Raw genomic sequence first — 20,965 nt, 5'->3', positions numbered from 1 at the left:
GGGGGCATTTAACATTGTAAGGACCCATCAGGGTGCTTGTACAATTAAAAATCGGATGGCATCACATTGCATTGGATGGCATACGATTCTATGCGATATTTTATTGTACAATATCGCATCGCATACCATTGTATACCATATTTAGTGGTATGGTATACGATGCGATGGGCGCCGTGATAATACACAAGTACTCAAACTTTTTGCATATGGTGCCATAAAATAATACAGATACTCTAGGGCTCAATGGTTTAGAAAAGTTTGGGAACCCCTGTACTATTTATTGTTTTATCCATTTGTAATAACCTCCCCTCCCCACAGCCTCACCTGAATTCCCCTGCTACTCCCTAAACCTAACCCTAACCCTGCTTGCATACTTAGGTTTGGGATTCTGGTGCCAGCATCCACACCTATGTCTGCATTCTGGTGCCAGTCTCCTGGTAGTAACTGGGATGCCAGCATCGAGTACAGTAGCCAGTATTTGGTATATGTTGGGTATTTGGATGTACACAGGTTGAGATGTAAACATGTGGGATTGTTTCTATGAAACTGGTTTAGTCGGTGGCTGATACTTGATCATTATAGAGAGATTTTTTTTTTGACCCCATGTTTGTGTTGTACTATATTTCCTCAGTCTCTAGGACTTGGGTAGCCAACCCTAGTCCTCGAGAGCTACCAACAGCGCATGTTTTGCAGGTCTCCTCACAGAATCTGTGGATCTTTTAAAATGTGTCAGTGATTAATGAGTGCAGCTGTGCAGCAGCTAGGTTGTCTGGAAAATGTGAACTGTTGGTAGCTCTCGAGGGCTAGGGTTGGCTACCACTGCTCTAGGACATGTTTCTTTAAGTACATGGTCCCTTAATTGCTCACTGTAATGACTGATGCAAGTACAACAATCAGATTGTATTAAGCCCTCTGCAAGTGGTGCAGTTCTGACAGAACTAATTTACTTCTCTCATACTGGGTCCTGTGAGGCTAGCAGCTATTTTTGACTCCAGTTGAAGATGAGGCCTGTGTGTCATTACTCAGTTTTAGAAGCACATAAAATGGCGCTTTACAGACGCCTGTCATTCCATGCTGCTATTTTCCCATTGTACCTCTAAATATACCTTCACCAGAATCTGGCCACATTTAGAGTGAATATAAATTGTATTTATGAGTGAAGGGGAGCGAAGGGCAATCTTTAAATTCTACTGTGCGGTTCCCTTTGTGAGAGAACGGAAATTCGAGCCGTTTATTTATTGAGACATGTCAAATTGCCGACACGCAGTTCTGCTCGCTGTGTTTCCATCACAGCTCATTTCTAGTACACGTGTAATTGTAACACAGCAATACAACACATGCCTAAATACAAAATGTATTCTGATTATATCTGTACGCTGTCCAAATCTATTCTATCACCAGCCAGTAATTCATGTATTGTGACCTATTGAAGGGTTTTTCCATACAAAGCCAAAACTGCCATTTATCACAATTTGATCATTTTTATATAATATCATTTTATGTTCATGTCCTTTCACGGACATCTACACTTGTAGATTCTAAACTTAAAACGAGTTGTTTTGTAAATAGTTAATAAACATTTCTGTTGTCTTTTATATAATTGTGCTGAAACTAAGGATGAAGGACGGGGTCCCTGTCGTATAGATGTATCCTCATGCACCTAGCCTTTATACGCCATACTGTGAGACACACTTGGCGTAAATAAGCCACTCCGAAAGGTATAGGGGAGTATTCAATCCCCAGCTGCTATTTCCGACCGGGGAAATATGGGAGCCTATTAAATGCTGTCTTTCCCGACAGCATTTAACAAGGCATCTCGGCAGAATGGACCCAATTTTAAAAACAATCGGGTCCGATATGCCAAGAACGCCCATGGATTGTCGAGCTCACAGCCGTTTCTTGTGGTCATGCCCCCTTTTCGGTGTTGAATACCCCCCATAGTGTCTATTTCTATTAATTCTGCAACTTAATTGCATCACAAACACCGCAAAACAGCATTCTGCAGACACTGGGAATTTATTCACAAAGGAATTTGTTTTAAACATGTACAAAGTTGCAGATGAAACGACAAAATCTGTCATCCAAAAGTCGCGGCTGCTGCATCATATCCCTTGGTATGCGGATTCAGAATCACTTGATGTACAAATATCCACATCAACCGATCAGGAAAGTCTTTTTGTTCCTGAGAGATGTTTTGTCTGTGTGAATAAAATGCACATTTTGAGCAAAAAGGAGTAGAACGCGTCTGTGTCCCCAAGACCTGGTGAGGTAAGAGGGGCTGGCTAGTTTGGCTTGGCCACAGTGCAAGAGGACAACTCTGTAGTTGTTTTTTAGGTAAGTGTTAGTAGTTTGATGGACTTCTTTAATTACTGGACCTGCTTAGGAATCTGTAACCTCATTATTACCAGAGGTGATTTAGGGGTGAGGGCACCCCTAGGCACAAAGAGATAAAGTAGCCCGACCCCCTTCACAAAATTTTTCTGTCCTCTGCCACCCCACCAGGTGCAAATACAAAAATGAGTCATACTGACCAAATAAAATCACCTGACCTCATCTGGTTAGTAACCTATCAGGGCTCTCATACAGGTGAACATGCTCTGCTACCCCCAGCCCATGGCGCACCTGGGCAAATGCTGCATGTGCGTAGAGAGAAATCCACCATTGCTAATAACTACCCCTGTGGGGTAGATGTATGAGGCATTGATAAGGGAGGGGCAGCGAGCCAGAGGAGAAGTGCCCCATGGCAACCAATCAGCTGCTCTGTATCATTTTTTATATATGTGTGTGTATTCTTTGTTCTCTTTGTATTTGCGTAGTCCTCATGGAGGTGGCCTGGTTTGGACCATCAGACCTGAGAGAAAAGATTGCATGGTATGTCTGTATGTGATTATTGAAGTAAATTTGGCTGAAGTAAGTCTGCCCCTTGTTGTGATGCAGAGAAGATGGTTGAGGTTGAGAGAGCATGTACCATATATTTTGCAAAACGGGAGTTTCCAAATCCATTGTGTAATGATGAAGCTCAAGTACTGCCTCCCTGCAACTCGGCACCTCAGTCAGCTCTTGCAGTAATTGTCCCGGTTTCTCCATCCAGAGTACGGGAAGGTGCGTCCTCCGTTTGTTTCTGAAGAATGCTCTGATGACGTCACACTGTAGAGCATTGCTTGCCCGTGCTTCTCTAATGTAACGCTTGAGCTTACAGGATCAAGGCCCAAGGCAACTTTTTACCTACCCCACATCTAGTTCTCAGAAAATACATTTTCAGGTTATTATTAAAGCTCATTAAGTAAGCAAATGTATAGGCTTTTTATGTAGTTCTATTCCTGTACCTGTTGTATGACACCCAAAAGAGATAATGTACTGTACATTATCTGAAATAACCTAGGGGATAATCCAGCAGCTGAGGCCAACACCTAATTTAAATAATGCCTCGGACAACATGTAGAAGGCACAGGGAGGCTCCAGTGCAATTTATACTGGATGTTCTCCAGAATGGTGTGTCGGTTAATAATTGTATATAGCAATTAGGGGTTTACTCAAGCTTGTCTACGAAGATCTCGCTGGTGCAAGTAATCTCAGCAGCGGCTGCACTTTACAGCGGCCCATAGTCACACAAAACTGTCTAATGTGGCTCCAAACACTTAAATTCGGTCACTTACCTCATATGCACAAAGCCCTGGCATGCAATAAACTTGGCTCTGTTGAGCATCGCCATTTTTAGATTACATTTTCCTATAGCCTATGGATATCTATCATGTTTTCCCACTGGGAGGGATCCAATCCGATCACATCAGGACTAACAGGTCATAAGCCAAAAAGTCCTATCATTGGAAAGGACAGATCTTAGCGCAAGATCTGTCCATGGGGATCATGTTCAAGCATACAGTGTTACACACCAAATTATGCATGTGAATCTCTAAGGTCTCGTACATTACATATCCATCCCATAAATCATCATGCACAAGTGGCACAAAAACATTCCCCGATGCTGGAGGTCACTATTACAACAAACCGTTTTTAATATTTAGGTTTCCACCATCTCCTCCTCCAAATCATCTAATCTCATGTCCCCTTTTTGGTTTTAGAACTCAATACTTATGAAATGTTTGGTTCCTTTCATAGCCTTGTTGCGTGATACCTGTCATCCTTTACCTGATCTGATCTGTGGCCTTTGTTTGTTTGACAGGAAGAGCAAGTTGGTGAAGCAGATAACGCTGATGACTTGGAGCTGGCCCAGGACGATGGGTTGGATGATCTGGATATAAAGAAGAGAAGAGATCGATATTACTGATCTACGATTTCAACCTGCACTGGGATGGAGGACTGGACAGGCCACGTAGTATTGCCGGGCCATAACCACCAGCTGCACATTGTGGTCACTAGACCTGTATATCCGGCCTGCCAGTTGACCAACTACCCTCGAAGAGGATTTTTGTCAGTTCCTGGTAGAGGCGGACCGGAGCCACACACATTACACAGTTCTCTCTGTGCTGCTCTAACCATGAAAACACCTTTCTCTTTCTTATGACTAAATGAAGAATATAAAGATTTTTCACCTTGTTGTGCAGGTCATTCCGACCTCATGATATTTTTGAACAGATACAGTATAATGAACTACAATGGATGTCGCCCCTTTTGATACTTATTTACTGATAATCCAAACACTAAGGAATGAGTGGTACGGTCTTTATTCTACAACAAAGCTTTTTACATACATACATATATATATAGAGAGAGATTTAATTGGTTTATTTGATACTTAAAATCCAATAAGGTTTAATTTAATAATGTCAATATATGAATTTCACATTAATTGCGTTTTCTGTATTTGTGTAACATAGGCCGATAAACCGTGAGATCGTTCTTTTCCATTTATTTAGAAATTGCAGTTTTTGCTGTTGGAACGCTGGGCGATTGCTCAGTTGTACATTGAATACATCAATTCTCTACACTAAGGATCCTTTGTAGGCTGAGGTACACAACTTATCCTAATTAGGCAGAGGTTATGTATCCAGCTGTCCTTTTAAACTGAAAGACATTGTCTCCATAAATCTGACACAGAATAGACATCTGTTACAAATTTGTGGTCCAAGAATATTAGGCAACCGACCAATTCAACAAACAAAAAGATTTCAGAAATCCTGCATTGTCCTCTAGAGGCCGAGGAGCTATGGGCTCTGTCTGTTGCCTTACATTTACTGCCCACAAAATGCCATTTTATATCCATTACTGATGGTAGGCATGTACACGTTGTAATCATGGAGATAAAGGGTGCAATGTAATGCCGCCTGAGTTTGGTGGGTGTGGCCGAACTTACAAGGCAAAACCATGCGCTGTACATTCTTTGCAATTGCACATTTTCATCTGCCGTCACATTGAAACCTCTTTCTGCAAGATTTCACCCATTCCAAGCCTGGTCTCAGACCCCTCATCGCAGCAAGTTTTTTTTTAAAAAGATTCGGAAAAATCAACGTTCTCAATGTAATGCTGAAAGGAAAGCAGAACATGGACTTGTTGCTTCATTGCATTGTTGCAGCAGTTGTAAACCAATGATCCTGTGCCCACAAGTCAACGTGGTTTGTTTAGCATCAAAGTCCATCTTGTTACATCCCAAATCAATGTTTCGCAACAGGCTTGAGGATATGTATGCCGTCACAAGTGCCTATTTTGTACACCGGCATGTTTTGAGGACATAGCCATTTAAAAAATATATAGTTTTGCAATAGATCACTAATGTGGTTGGGAAATTTATGCAAAATAGATTCTGGAAAAGGCCCTGGCACGGAGAGCGCGGCTCGTGTTTCACTTCTGGGGCAATATAATAAAAATATCATCTGTCCGGGCTCATGAGTGGGGAGGGTCACTTTATAAGACTATAAAACAGCTCGTAAAGCAAACAATCGCGTCTGTCACTGAGCAGATGTACGGCCCTCAGGGAAGTTCCATTTTTATAGCACGGCGACATTTGGCAGCGCATGTGAAGATCATCGGCCTCTACTACAAGCAATAACATCCCGTGAAACATCCTGGTGTAAATGCAGGTATGGCTGACCATATCTCTCCCTTTAGAGGGTCGCTGACCTTGACAATTCTTACAATTGAAAAACAGGATGACGTTCTATAGTAATTGTAAATAGTCATGCCAACATTTATTTGTTATTTTTAAATCGGCAGCTTGGGAAAGGTGCTATCTTCTCTGTTCTGATAACAGCTATGATTGGTCATGTAAAGGCCCATACACACTGGGCGATTTTGAGATGAAAGCCGCTCAAAACACCAAGTTTGAGCGGCTTTCATCTTAAAGCCGCCCAGTGTGTCTGGCGCTCCCACATCATCGTATTGAGTTCGGCTTTGCATAATACTGCGCTATGCATAGCTGCCCCTGCCCCCCCCCACTCGCGCAGTCAGGGGAAAAGCCGCTCAGTGTGTATGCACTGAGCGGCTTTCCCCCCAGCGGTCATCACTGTCCATACACGCTGGGCATAATCGCCGCTCAGTGCATACACACTGAGCGGCTTTTCCCCTGACTGCGCGAGTGGGGGGGGGCAGGGGCAGCTATGCATAGCGCAGTATTATGCAAAGCCGAACTCAATACGATGATGTGGGAGCGCCAGACACACTGGGCGGCTTTAAGATGAAAGCCGCTCAAACTTGGTGTTTTGAGCGGCTTTCATCTCAAAATCGCCCAGTGTGTATGGGCCTTTACATGACCAATCATAGCTGTTATCAGAACAGAGAAGATAGCACCTTTCCCAAGCTGCCGATTTAAAAATAACAAATAAATGTTGGCAGTTCTGGCCATGGGATTTAAACCGCATTAATATTAAAAATGAATTCACAGCTGTCTTCGCGTATAATGTGGTAGCTGTTGTAAATCCTGTAGGAAGAACTGCCAATTATTGGTACTGTCATTTCCAAAAACTGCTTCATCCATATACCAACTGATCCATGACAACATATAATGCTCAGAGCATGTAGACGCTTATAGAAAACAACACACGGTGATATATTTATAGAGTACTGGATTTTGCCTTCAAATTTAAAGAGCCATTGGTATTATGTGCAAAACACATCAACTATAACACATCCAATAAATTTCCGTTTTGCAACACCGTGGAAGTCGCAAGCCACGGAGCCCGTGTTTATTTCAACAAATCCTCTCTTCTGCAGATCACATATTGTACTTGCAGAGCATCCAGCATTCTCATAGGCACACAGGTGATCCCATAAATCTGTGTTCCTATACTAATAAAAAAAAAATTTGAAATAAATTCAGATTGTCTAAATTGACCCAATGCTCATCTTTAAGTTCATGGTCTTGTGTTCAGTGACGTATTGGTGACTGCGCTGTGATCTAGCACTCAGCAAACTTAGGAAGTTATTGCTGTAATCTTTAGGATTGCCTTAAAAATGCTACTACTGAAAGAAGAGGGTGACCTATCAGCCAACTGAACTTTGCCTAATGTTGCCTAACAGTAAATCCTTCTAAGATAAAAAAAAAACTCCCTGCACCTTCTGCTCAAACTGTTTTTGGCTTAGTGGTATCAAGATAAGAGACATTGGTGTGAGGGGATGCGGTCATTTGGTCTACAGCATGATGGTAGACAGTCATTAGGTCAACATGGGTCTAGGTCGACATAGGAAAAGGCCAAATGGTTCTAGGTCGAAAGGTCACTAGTTCGAAAGGTCGTTAGGTCGACAGTCAAAAGGTCGACATGGGTTTTTTTTTCATTTTTTATGAGCCGATATGTGCCAACAGGCGGTATTTCATGCCCTACCATCCACTAGGGCGTGGTGGGAGAATAAAATAGTGTGCCGAGCGCAGCGAGGGGATGCGGTGCACTTTAAACTGTGTCCATGTCGACTGTGTTGACATTCAGGTAAAAAAAACCTGAAAAACCCCATGTCAATCTTTTGATTGTCGACCTAGATATTGTCAAACTATTGACCTGTCGAACTAACGACCTTTCGACCTAGAACTATGTTGACCTTTTCCCATGTCGACCTAATGACTGTCTACCATCATGCTGTAGACCAAATGATCCCAACCCGGTGTGAGACGGACTATTGGATTTAATGAACATTATTTGTGATAGTTTTCCGTAACTGAACAGCAGGTCACCGGCCCGTGCACAGAACACAACCACAGTGCTGTATCTGTAATCTACCTATCCGAAAGACAAGACGATTAATGATAATATTTGGGATCATGTTATGTCATAACATTCAGGAGCAAATTCACATTGGTGTTCTATTGAGGAAACTCACTGACCGGGATAATGGGCACTTACTACAATGCATTATAGAAGTGAGACGAGCAATATTGGGGAAGAACAAGACAATACAATATGCTACCAAATTAGCTGCTCGGGTGCTGGCAGGGGAGAGTCTGTCAGTGTTTTACAGCGCAAAAAAAAAAGAGAAAATAGTAGCGCTAATATACCACTGAGCAGGGCTATTTTTCAGCAGGCTCCAGCAGGAACTGAGGCCCTTATTCTAGTTCACTCTTTCTGACAAAATATTTCTTAGATGGACAAAACCATGTGCACTGCAGGTGAGGCAGGTGTAAAACCCCACCCAAATCTAATTATCTCTGCACAAGTAACACCAGCCTCACCTGCAGTGCACATGGTTTTGTCCATCTAAGAAATATTTTGTCAGAAAGAGTGAACTAGAATAAGGGCCTCAGTTCCTGCTGGAGCCTACTGAAAAATAGCCCTGCCACTGAGGAGGTGGACACAACTGGTAACTATACCGCTATCCGAGAACTTTACTGGAGACTGTGTCAACTGATGTGGTTCAATCTTTCCCCATTTCTACATACAAATACAGCGGTACATATAGGAACGGATCCCATTATCATCTATTAGGAGGTGTGGCAACCAAATGTATAGTTTTTAATTTCCTTTATTATTTGTCTTATGTATGTTCATGTGCACCATTAAATGTATATTTTAATTTTTAATGCCTCATTGGTTTATTAGCGCTACTTTTTTTTTCTTTTTTTTTTTTTTGCTAAACAAGCAATATTGGCCCGCTTTTCTATCACACGTTAATCCTTAGTCATTCAAATCTTTAAATACCTGTATATGGAGGAAGAACATGCTCAAGGACGTAACTACCATAGGTGCACGGGGTGCAGCTGCTATGGGGCCTTACTGTATAAGTAATATGTTTCACATACATTTGTCATCATCAACTGCAAAATAGGGGCCCTTAAAAACTTTTGCTATGGGGCCTACGAATATCTAGTTACGCCCCTGAACACGCTAACTCATTTTCTAGACCAGTGGATTTCAGTGGACTGCTGAGGACAATTAGAAACATAGCCAAAAGTAGCCGTTCCTGTTTGCTGCCCCTCTAGCACCAGAACAATTTCACAATAAAGACCCCAAAACTCTGCAGGGAGCAGAACCGCTGGCAGGTTAATTGCTGCACAGCAGGGAAACCCGTCCAGTACCTTCCTCTACTTAGAGAAATATGAAGTCCTTGTAGAATATGGAACGATGGGTGACTCCTGGCAACTGCTGACAGTCTCCAATAAAATTAAGTGAACTGTAGTATTTGACTTCATTATAATTTATAAGATACAGTATACTGATTATAATAATGGCAAAATGACTCATGTAATTGAGTGGATTGGGCATTAGTTAAAGTTCTTACAGTTTGATGTAGACCTTCTTTTTGTCCTAACTGTAAAATACATCTGTACTGTTTATGTCTCAGTCATTGCAGGAACCAATTGCAAAAATGTGTACAGGGAGCTCCCAGCAAAGATCCAGTAGCTCTGTATGGCTTTGTTCTATTCTGTTACTTATTTTATGCTCTGCGTGTACCATGCTCCTGAACAAATGGGCTGATACTCTGTGCCACATTGAATTTGTAATCTAACATGCAGGGAAAGATGAAAAAGCCCCTATATTTTGTATCAACATTAGTCATTTATACATATCACACCAGCCATGGTTTGTCCACACAGAGCACATGTTAGACTACACTACCTTAAATATGCCACAGTCCTCAGGAATGCTGTCCTGTTCACTGAGACACACTTCACTCTTTTGTTATCAAGGCGGGGGGGGGGGGGGGGTGTACCCCACTCCGTTGTTTTTTTGTTTGTTTGTTTGTTTGTTTTTATTATTTATTTAATTTTCTATTTTTTTACTCACTGAAGCCTGCACGGATCTGACTGATCCGTGCAGGCTTCTGACAAATATGCCAAGAAAATGAAGTGTATTTTCCTGGCGTATTTGGCCGGCAATTAGCATCCGTTTACCGCTAATTAGCGGCTGTATTTTAACCCCTTCCCGACATTTGACGTACATTTACGTCATGGCCGGGATGTACTTCCCGACACATGGCATAAATGTACGTCATGACTTTAAACTGTCACTGCGTCTCGAGACGCAGTGACAGAGGGACGATGTCTGCTGTCCCTGCATGCCCAGGGGGGGCTGCGATGTCGCCCCCCCGTCGGCGATCGCTGTGATTGGCTGTTCAGTGTGAACAGCCAATTACAGCGTTTTCCTGTGTTACCAGCGAATCAGACGCTCGGTAACACAGGTGTCAATCACCGCCGGGCGTCAGGGGGCATGAGGGGGTCATCGGTGACGATGACACCTCACCCCACCCTCACCCCACCTGCCCCCAAGGCTGTGATTGGTCCGTGGGACCCACGGACCAATCACAGCCAAGGCGCGACATTTAAACTAACGGTGACTGCGCTGCAGACGCCATTCCGGTCTGGAGTAGCGTGCAGAGCGGTCACCGTGCCGATCTGCCGTGATACTGACCTGATCCTTGCTAATACTTACCTGATCCTTGCAAATACCTTACCTGATCACTTGATCACTGCTTGTAGCGTGCTGGACGCTTCCTGGATCTGACTTCCTGAGACTTCCTGCTGCTGCTGCAGTGTGATAGAGAGATAGAGAGATAGAGAGAGATAGAGAGATAGTGACAGAGAGAGCTATATTTTGTGTCTGCTACCCCCCCTTTTTGGGGGTGCAGGGTTTTTTTATATATAAATAACTGTCGCTGCTGCTGCAGTGTCATAGTGATAGATAGTGAGAGATAGTGATAGATAGTGAGAGATAGAGAGATTTGTGTCTGCTACCCCCCCTTTTTGGGGGTGCAGGTTTTTTTTTTATATATATATAACTGTCAGTGCTGCTGCTGCAGTGTCATAGTGATAGATAGTGATAGATAGTGAGAGATAGAGAGATAGAGAGAGATAGTGACAGATAGATAGAGATGATAGAGAGTGTATATTTTGTGTCTGCTACCCCCCCTTTTTGGGGGTGCAGGTTTTTTTTTATACATATAACTGTCAGTGCTGCTGCTGCAGTGTGATAGATAGTGATAGATAGTGATAGATAGTGAGAGATAGAGAGAGATAGTGACAGAGAGTGATAGAGAGTGTATATTTTGTGTCTGCTACCCCCGCCTTTTGTGCTGATCACCATATCTGAGGTGATCAGCAACTTTTTGGGGGCGCAGAGGTTTTTTTTTTTATATATACCTGTCAGTTGCTGCCAGTTGCACCAAAGGTTGTGCACCTGCTGCCCCTCACTGGTAATCAGTGTCGCATCACTGATCACCTTTTTTTTTTTTTTGTGGGTGCTGTGTGGTCTTTTTTTAATTTTTTTTTTACACACACTGTGATTTTGTGGGTGTCCTGTGGCCACTGTGCGCTGATCAGTGACGTACATCACTGATCAGCTTTTTCGGCACAGGGTTGATCTAATTTTTTTTTTTTTGATCAAATTCCTGTTGCCTTTGAGCGCTGTTCAGTGACAGACGTTACTGACCAACATCTGTGCTCAATTTTTGGCGCAGGACCTTTTTTTTTTTTAACCCCTTCAATTTTTTTTTTTAACCCCTTCAATTTTTTTTTTGGGTATAAAGTATTTTTTTTTTCTGCACTACATACACATTACACACTACATTCCCCCCAGGTTGAAATAAAGTTTGTACCCCCCCCTACACTATACACGTGTTGAAACATTTCACTACCAGTAACACAAAAATAAAAATGGCATCCCAAATGTCCTCCCAAATGTCCTCCCAAATGTCCTCCCAAATGTCCTCCCAGTCATCCAGGAGAATGTATTCAGTGGAGGAGGCATATGCCATGCTTGCCTCTGACTCTGACACAGCCAGTGATGCAAGCGGGGAATTTGAAGGATTCGTCTTAAGCTCCTCTTCCTCCTCTGGTGATGAGGGACCCCCTCAAAGACGCCCCCGTAGAGCAGCTGAGACCCCCCCCCCCAACAATTGATCTCGTATGGACCCCACCACCAGACAATTTTGAGCCCCAGGTTCCTGAGTTTTTGGCCATGCCAGGAATCCAATTTGATTCCACAGGTCTCAGAGAAATTGACTTTTTCAAATTATTTTTCTCTGATGATTTTATAAATTTAATGGTGGACCAAACTAATTTATATGCCCAGCAGTTTATTGCTCAAAACCCCACGTCATCATTTGCTAGGTGGACCCCTGTAGATGCAGTAGAGATGATGACGTTTTGGGGTCTGGTGTTTCATATGGGCATAGTAAAAAAGCCAGAAATTAGGCAATATTGGAGTACAGATGTTCTGTACAGTACTCATTTTACCGTATGGCCATGACCCGGACTCGATTTGAGACAATTCTTAAATTTATACATTACACCGATAATGCACAGTGCCCACCCAGAGATGATCCCACCTTTGACCGGCTATTCAAAGTCAGGCCGGTCATTGATCATTTCAGTGCCAAATTTGAAGAGGTGTACATCCCTGAAAAATTTATTTGTATCGACGAGTCCCTTATACATTTTAAAGGAAGGGTTAAATTCCGCCAGTACCTTCCCAGTAAGAGGGCAAGGTATGGCATAAAAATGTATAAACTGTGTGAAAGCACCTCAGGGTACACCCACAGGTTTAGGGTTTATGAAGGGAAGGATTCAAGAATTGAACCGCCAGAATGCCCCCCCTCCCTCGTAGGTGTTAGTGGGAAAATTGTCTGGGATTTAGTGCACCCCTTCCTGGATAAAGGTTATCACCTCTATGTGGATAACTTTTACACTAGCATCCCCCTGTTTAAGGCCCTTGGTTCAAGAGGTACAGCAGCTTGCGGTACTGTGCGCAAGAACCAAAGAGGCCTCCCAAAAACGCACATTGCCCAAGTAATGAGAAGGGGTGAAAGCAGGGGAATATGCAACGAAAATATGTTGTTGGTCAAATATAAGGACAAGAGGGATGTCCTTATACTGACAACAATTCACGGAGACAGTACCACCTCCGTCCCTGTACGAGGTACCAGTACCCACACCTCAAAACCTAATTGTATCCTGGATTACAATAGGTACATGGGCGGAGTGGATCTTTCAGATCAGGTACTGAAGCCGTACAGTGCCCTGCGGAAAACAAAAATCTGGTACAAGAAGGTGGCCGTGTATATCATCCAGATGGCACTGTATAACGCTTACGTGCTATTCCGTTCTACCGGCCAGAGGGGGACATTTATGCACTTTCAAGAGGAAGTCATAAAGGGCCTAATATTTGGGAACCAGCAGGCAGAGGGCCCCAGTACTTCTAGTACTGGCCCCCGTATTGTACCAGGGCAGCATTTTCCTGATGAAATCCCCTCCACTGGAAAAAAGGGCAGGACACAAAAAAGGTGCAAAGTTTGCTATAAAAAGGGAATAAGAAAGCAAACTATTTTCCAGTGTGACACTTGCCCCGACAAACCCGGCCTATGTATAAAGGAGTGTTTTAAAATATACCACACATCTATGGAATATTAGGTTCATAATTTCACCGTGCTTCGGGGGTCTTGCTAATGCCACATAGCACCCACCATTCATTCCACCAGAATCTGAGCCGCAAAATCCAAAAATCACTCCTTCCCTTCTGAGTCCTGCCATGCACCCAACTGGTATTTTTTGGTCACATGTGAGGCATTGCCGTACTTGGGAGATATTGGGGCACAGATTTTGGGGTGCTTTTTCTCCTTCATTCCTTGTGAAAATGAAAAATTTTGAGCCAGAACTGCATTTTTGTGTAAAAAAATGTAATTTTTCATGTTCACTGCCCACTTGTATCAAAATTGGTGAAACCCCTGGGGGTTTGAAATGTACACTATACCCCTAGATGAATTCCCTGAGGGGTGTAGTTTGCAAAATGGGGTCACTTGTGGGGGGGTTCCACTGTATTGGTGCTTTGGGGGTCTTGCTAATGCGACATAGCACCCACCATCATTCCACCAGAATTTGTGCTGCAAACTCCAAATATCACTCCTTCCCTTCTGAGTCCTGCCACTTTTTGGTCACACATGAGGCATTGCCGTACTCGGGAGAAATTGGGGCACAGATTTTGGGGTGCTTTGTCTCCTTCATTCCTTCTGAAAATGAAAAATTTTGAGCCAGAACTGCATTTTTGTGTAAAAAAATGTAATTTTTCATTTTCACTGCCCACTTGTATCAAAATTGGTGAAACCCCTGGGGGTTTGAAATGTACACTATACCCCTAGATGAATTCCCTGAGGGGTGTACTTCGCAAAATGGGGTGACTTGTGGGGGGGTTCCACTGTATTGGTGCAACATAGCACCCACCATTCATTCCACCAAAATCTGTGCTGCAAAATCCAAAAATCACTCCTTCCCTTCTGAGTCCTGCCATGCACCCAACTGGTATTTTTTGTTCACATGTGAGGCATTGCCGTACTCTGGAGAAATTGGGGCACAGATTTTGGGGTGCTTTTTCTCCTTCATACCTTCTGAAAATGAAAAATTTTGAGCCAGAACTGCATTTTTGTGTAAAAAAATGTAATTTTTCATGTTCACTGCCCACTTGTATCAAAATTGGTGAAACCCCTGGGGGTTTGAAATGTACACTATACCCCTAGATGAATTCCCTGAGGGGTGTAGTTTGCAAAATGGGGTCACTTGTGGGGGGGTTCCACTGTATTGGTGCAACATAGCACCCACCATTCATTCCACCAAAATCTGTGCTGCAAAATCCAAAAATCACTCCTTCCCTTCTGAGTCCTGCCATGCACCCAACTGGTATTTTTTGTTCACATGTGAGGCATTGCCGTACTCGGGAGAAATTGGGGCACAGATTTTGGGGTGCTTTTTCTCCTTCATACCTTCTGAAAATGAAAAATTTTGAGCCAGAACTGCATTTTTGTGTAAAAAAATGTAATTTTTCATGTTCACTGCCCACTTGTATCAAAATTGGTGAAACCCCTGGGGGTTTGAAATGTACACTATACCCCTAGATGAATTCCCTGAGGGGTGTAGTTTGCAAAATGGGGTCACTTGTGGGGGGGTTCCACTGTATTGGTGCTTTGGGGGTCTTGCTAATGCGACATAGCACCCACCAAAATTCCACCAGAATCTGAGCTGCAAAATCCAAAAATCACTCCTTCCCTTCTGAGTCCTGCCATGCACCCAACTGGTATTTTTTGGTCACATGTGAGGCATTGCCGTACTCGGGAGAAATTGGGGCACAGATTTTGGGGTGCTTTTTCTCCTTCATACCTTCTGAAAATGAAAAATTTTGAGCCAGAACTGCATTTTTGTGTAAAAAAATGTAATTTTTCATGTTCACTGCCCACTTGTATCAAAATTGGTGAAACCCCTGGGGGTTTGAAATGTACACTATACCCCTAGATGAATTCCCTGAGGGGTGTAGTTTGCAAAATGGGGTCACTTGTGGGGGGGTTCCACTGTATTGGTGCTTTGGGGGTCTTGCTAATGCGACATAGCACCCACCAAAATTCCACCAGAATCTGAGCTGCAAAATCCAAAAATCACTCCTTCCCTTCTGAGTCCTGCCATGCACCCAACTGGTATTTTTTGTTCACATGTGAGGCATTGCCGTACTCGGGAGAAATTGGGGCACAGATTTTGGGGTGCTTTTTCTCCTTCATACCTTCTGAAAATGAAAAATTTTGAGCCAGAACTGCATTTTTGTGTAAAAAAATGTAATTTTTCATGTTCACTGCCCACTTGTATCAAAATTGGTGAAACCCCTGGGGGTTTGAAATGTACACTATACCCCTAGATGAATTCCCTGAGGGGTGTAGTTTGCAAAATGGGGTCACTTGTGGGGGGGTTCCACTGTATTGGTGCTTTGGGGGTCTTGCTAATGCGACATAGCACCCACCAAAATTCCACCAGAATCTGAGCTGCAAAATCCAAAAATCACTCCTTCCCTTCTGAGTCCTGCCATGCACCCAACTGGTATTTTTTGGTCACATGTGAGGCATTGCCGTACTCGGGAGAAATTGGGGCACAGATTTTGGGGTGCTTTTTCTCCTTCATACCTTCTGAAAATGAAAAATTTTGAGCCAGAACTGCATTTTTGTGTAAAAAAATGTAATTTTTCATTTTCACTGCCCACTTGTATCAAAATTGGTGAAACCCCTGGGGGTTTGAAATGTAAACTATACCCCTAGATGAATTCCCTGAGGGGTGTACTTTGCAAAATGGGGTGACTTGTGGGGGGGTTCCACTGTATTGGTGCAACATAGCACCCACCATTCATTCCACCAAAATCTGTGCTGCAAAATCCAAAAATCACTCCTTCCCTTCTGAGTCCTGCCATGCACCCAACTGGTATTGTTTGTTCACATGTGAGGCATTGCCGTACTCGGGAGAAATTGGGGCACAGATTTTGGGGTGCTTTTTCTCCTTCATACCTTCTGAAAATGAAAAATTTTGAGCCAGAACTGCATTTTTGTGTAAAAAAATGTAATTTTTCATTTTCACTGCCCACTTCTATCAAAATTGGTGAAACCCCTGGGGGTTTGAAATGTACACTATACCCCTAGATGAATTCCCTGAGGGGTGTAGTTTGCAAAATGGGGTCACTTGTGGGGGGGTTCCACTGTATTGGTGCTTGGGGGGTCTTGCTAATGCGACATAGCACCCACCAAAATTCCACCAGAATCTGAGCTGCAAAATCCAAAAATCACTCCTTCCCTTCTGAGTCCTGCCATGCACCCAACTGGTATTTTTTGGTCACATGTGAGGCATTGCGGTACTCGGGAGAAATTGGGGCACAGATTTTGGGGTGCTTTGTCTCCTTCATTCCTTGTGAAAATGAAAAATTTTGAGCCAGAACTGCATTTTTGTGTAAAAAATGTAATTTTTCATTTTCACTGCCCAGTTGTACCACAATTGGTGAAACCCCTGGGGGTTTGAAATGTACACTATACCCCTAGATGAATTCCCTGAGGGGTGTAGTTTGCAAAATGGGGTAACTTGTGGGGGGGTTCCTAAATTTTAGCATCTTATGGTGCCTAGAAACCTACATGGTGCCTAAAAAATAATCTCATAAAAAGGAGGCTCCAAAATCAAGTAGGTGCTCCTTCTATTATGAAGCCTGTGGTTTGGTCAACGTGCACACTAGGGCCACATATAGGATATTTTTGAAAACAAAAGAATTGGGGGAATCAATTTTTAGTCACATTTCTCTAGTAAAATGTACTGTGTTCCTTAGAAAAATGTATTAAAATTGCAAATCTGCAAAAAAAATGAAATTTTGAAATTTCACCTACACTTTGTTTTAATTCCTGTGAAACACCTAAAGGGTTAACAAACTTCCAAAATGCTGTTTTGAATACTGTGAGGGGTGCAGTTTTTGAAATGGCATCATTTATGGGGGTGTCTCACATACAAGTCCCTCAAAGTCATATCAGAACTGAACTGGTCCCTAAAAAAATCAGTGTTTGAAATTTTCTTGAAAATTTGAGAATTTGCTATTCATATTGTAAGCCTCCTAGTGTCCAAAAAAATTAAAAGGAAGTTGAAATAATGATGGCAACATAAAGTAGACATATGGTCTATGTTAGTTATTAACTATTTTGAGTGGTATGATTATTTGTCTCACAAGCAGAAAATTTAACATTTTGCAAATCGCTAAATTTTCCATTTTTTCACGACATTTTGGTATTTTTCACAAAAAAACACAGACTGTATCGACCCAAATTTACCACTAATTTGAAGTACAATGTGTCACGAAAAAACAATCTCAAAATCACTGGGATAAGTAAAAGCAAAAAAAAGTTATCCCCACTTAAGTGAGACATGTCAGATTTGAAAAAAATGGCTCTGTCAGGAACGCAAAAACTAGCTCTGTCAGGAAGGGGTTAATAAATTAGAAATCACCATTCTTTTGAATGGCGATTCCTATTTGTATTTTCTGATGGCGTATACATTCGTATTTGTAAATACAAATACGAATGTGCCATAAATACGAATTTACGTATTTTCAGGATAGTAAATCCTGAAAATATGTATACGCCTAAAAAAATTACTTTACTATATTTTACGTATTTTACTATACGAATACGATTTTTTTAGGCGTATTAGCCTTAGTAAATTCACCCCTATATGTTTAATTATATTAAGTACATTTTAACTCTGTTCCTCTTCTATGTATTCACCTTCTGTGATTCTGTGATTTTTCGAATCACACCCTAAACCAGTGGTTCCCAAAAAATTTTGATTCACGGCACCCTAGATCAGAATTTTATTCACGGCACCCCTAGGCCAAACGTTTGTTACCATGTATTTCAGGAAAAAATATTTAATTAAATAAGTTGGACTTATATGTTATCCTTGGGTCTAGTTATGTGATCAGGAACATGATTAACTTCTATTTACAAGCACTAATTTTCCTTATTACATCAACTATAAATAATTTCAATTGGTCCTGGACCACAAACCCAGGGCACCCCTGCAAGTGCTCCGCATCACCCCTGGGAGCCCTGGCACACAGTTTGGGAACCACTGTTTCCAGCAGGTGAGATTGACAGAACTATGTACAGATCAGTGAGATCTGTGTATGGTTCTGTAAAAAAAAAGTGTTATAAAGTAAAACAAAAAAAAAAATGGCACACACACAAGCCAGTCCTTTGAGCCAGTCCTGTTTCCCAAATAGATCAAGTCCGAGTCTCATGTGTTAAACATGCTGTGGCCACACTCCAGGGGGGGCGCCGTGAAGTTGTTGTACCAGGGCCTAGGATTTTTCTTGGCAGCCCTGATGATGAGTTTGGCTACATCTGTGGTTCTCTATCTAATCACAATTTCTGGTACGGTATGAATGTCCACCAGGGCCGGCGCAAGGCACCGGAGCGCCCCAGGCGAGTCGGGGTGGGGGCGCCCCGGTGCCGGGGGAGGTGGGGGGGGGTACCTGTCCTGCGGCGCTGTGTAGTTAAAGCTGGCGGCGGCGGCAGCGGGGGGTCCCTGCCGTCAATAAGAAGAAATAACCAGCGCTATCCGCTGGGCTATGCGGAAGCGCTTCTGTTGTAAAAACACTGCCCGCACAGCCAATCAGCGTGCGGACAGGGTTTTCACAACAGAAGCGCTTCCGCATAGCCCGGCGGATAGCGCTGGTTATTTCTTCTTATTGACGGCAGGGACCCCCCGCTGCCGCCGCCAGCTTTAACTACACAGCGCCGCAGGACAGGTACCCCCGCGGCACGGGGGGCAAAATGCCACCCTCCAGTGGCCGGCGCCCTAGGCAAATGCCTAGATTTGCCTAGTGGTGGCGCCGGCCCTGATGTCCACTAGTCTTTAACTGGTGGTGATCAGAACTTCTGGTGTTGCCATACCTGCTGAGGGAGAAACATGGCGGATGGCATTAGGGGCATCTGTTGTGTCATGTTAAAATGACTGTTTATTAACTAACCTAGGGCCTGGCTCAAAGGGGCACAAGATTGTGCTTGCGGCTGCAATTATGGGTGTAGCTGAATTGCAAAAATGTGCTAAATGACAGGGTTTGGGTTCAGAGATGCTGATCACTTGCATATCAGATCCGCTGCTCATATATAAAGGGCCTGATTCACTGATGATCAGTCCTCGGCATATTCACTCAGAGGACCAATGTTTTGGCTCTGCGCGTGTGTATATGCTAATATAAGCATGTGCAGGGCCATTGTGCCGGTCGCCTTTGGCGACTTGCAGTCGCCGAGGCCTTCGCACATGTCCCCATGAACATTTTGGGTGTTCCCATGGGTATGCGGCGGGCCAATGTCCTGTGATGTCAGCCGACCACCCCATTCTCTGAGCCGCAAATATAGGCTCAGCCAAGACTGACTTATATGTACAAACAGGGGAAAAACTAATTTGATGGTTGGTGACCATCAAATTATTTTTTTTGCCCCATATGGTCCAGTGCAAGTGGATATATACGCTAAACATCCATTTGCATTACGGTGGGGATGTTTGTGCGGGTGGTTAAGCGGGCATTCGCTCGCCCGGTGGGCAGCATTAGGACCAAAAAACACAACATGGGGAACATTTTGCACGATTCATGTGAGGTATTAGTTGTACAGTATGTATCAGACAGTGCACTGCACATGTGCAGTACGGGTCCTGCGCCACTGGACTCATTACAACTGCAGACTTCAGGCGGCCATTTTGTGGTGGGGAGAAGGTAGCAATGGTTTCCATTTCACAAAACTCAGATACAGCAGAGGATTAAAAAATGGATGCAGAAGGTGTCTATTTTTACCAGACATCTTACATCTTCCATGTGTAAGCCTAGTAGTTGCGTTATCAACTTCTGAGCAACCCTATGGAAATTAAAAATGCCTGCCTTAATTACGACGGCAGAGCCAGTCCAACTGTGCGCAAAATTTCAGTCACAGTTTAGGACACGACCATAAAACGGTGGTGAAATGACTGCATTTTTGTAGCCACTCCCTCAAATAGGGCCAGGTGCACTAAGATTCAAAAGTGATAAAATGGAGAGTGATAAACAGCCAGCCAATCAGCTCCTACCTGCCATGTCACAGACTGTGTTTGAAAAATGTCAGGCCGGAGCTGATTGGTTGGTTGTTTATCATTTCTCCATTTTATCACTGTTGAAGCTTAGTGCATCTGGCCCACAGACACCGCCTCTCACTCACGAATAAATCATCACTGCATCTGCTAATAAATTGTTGCGCGTGTGCAGTGTCTCTGTGATAC

At 43.2% G+C, this 20,965-nt stretch overlaps 1 protein-coding gene across 2 annotated transcripts in view; it reads left to right on the top strand.

Moving 5' to 3' along the window:
• The window catches only part of LOC146043030 (uncharacterized), a 142,974-nt gene extending 138,102 nt beyond the window's left edge, over nt 1–4,872 (top strand). For both annotated transcript variants that reach the window (XM_083163397.1, XM_083163396.1), the window contains one exon: nt 4,184–4,872. In XM_083163397.1, the coding sequence (XP_083019523.1) occupies nt 4,184–4,288 (105 nt within the window). In that variant the 3' untranslated portion in view covers nt 4,289–4,872. The remainder of the gene's footprint in view (nt 1–4,183) is intronic.
• Nucleotides 4,873–20,965: the final 16,093 nt, after the last annotated feature.

The sequence above is a fragment of the Crinia signifera genome, chromosome 19, assembly GCF_055691185.1.
Source record: "Crinia signifera chromosome 19, ASM5569118v1, whole genome shotgun sequence".
NCBI lineage: Eukaryota > Metazoa > Chordata > Amphibia > Anura > Myobatrachidae > Crinia > Crinia signifera.
The sequence above is the reverse complement of the archived record's forward strand: the minus strand, read 5'-3'. Positions and strand labels throughout refer to the sequence as shown.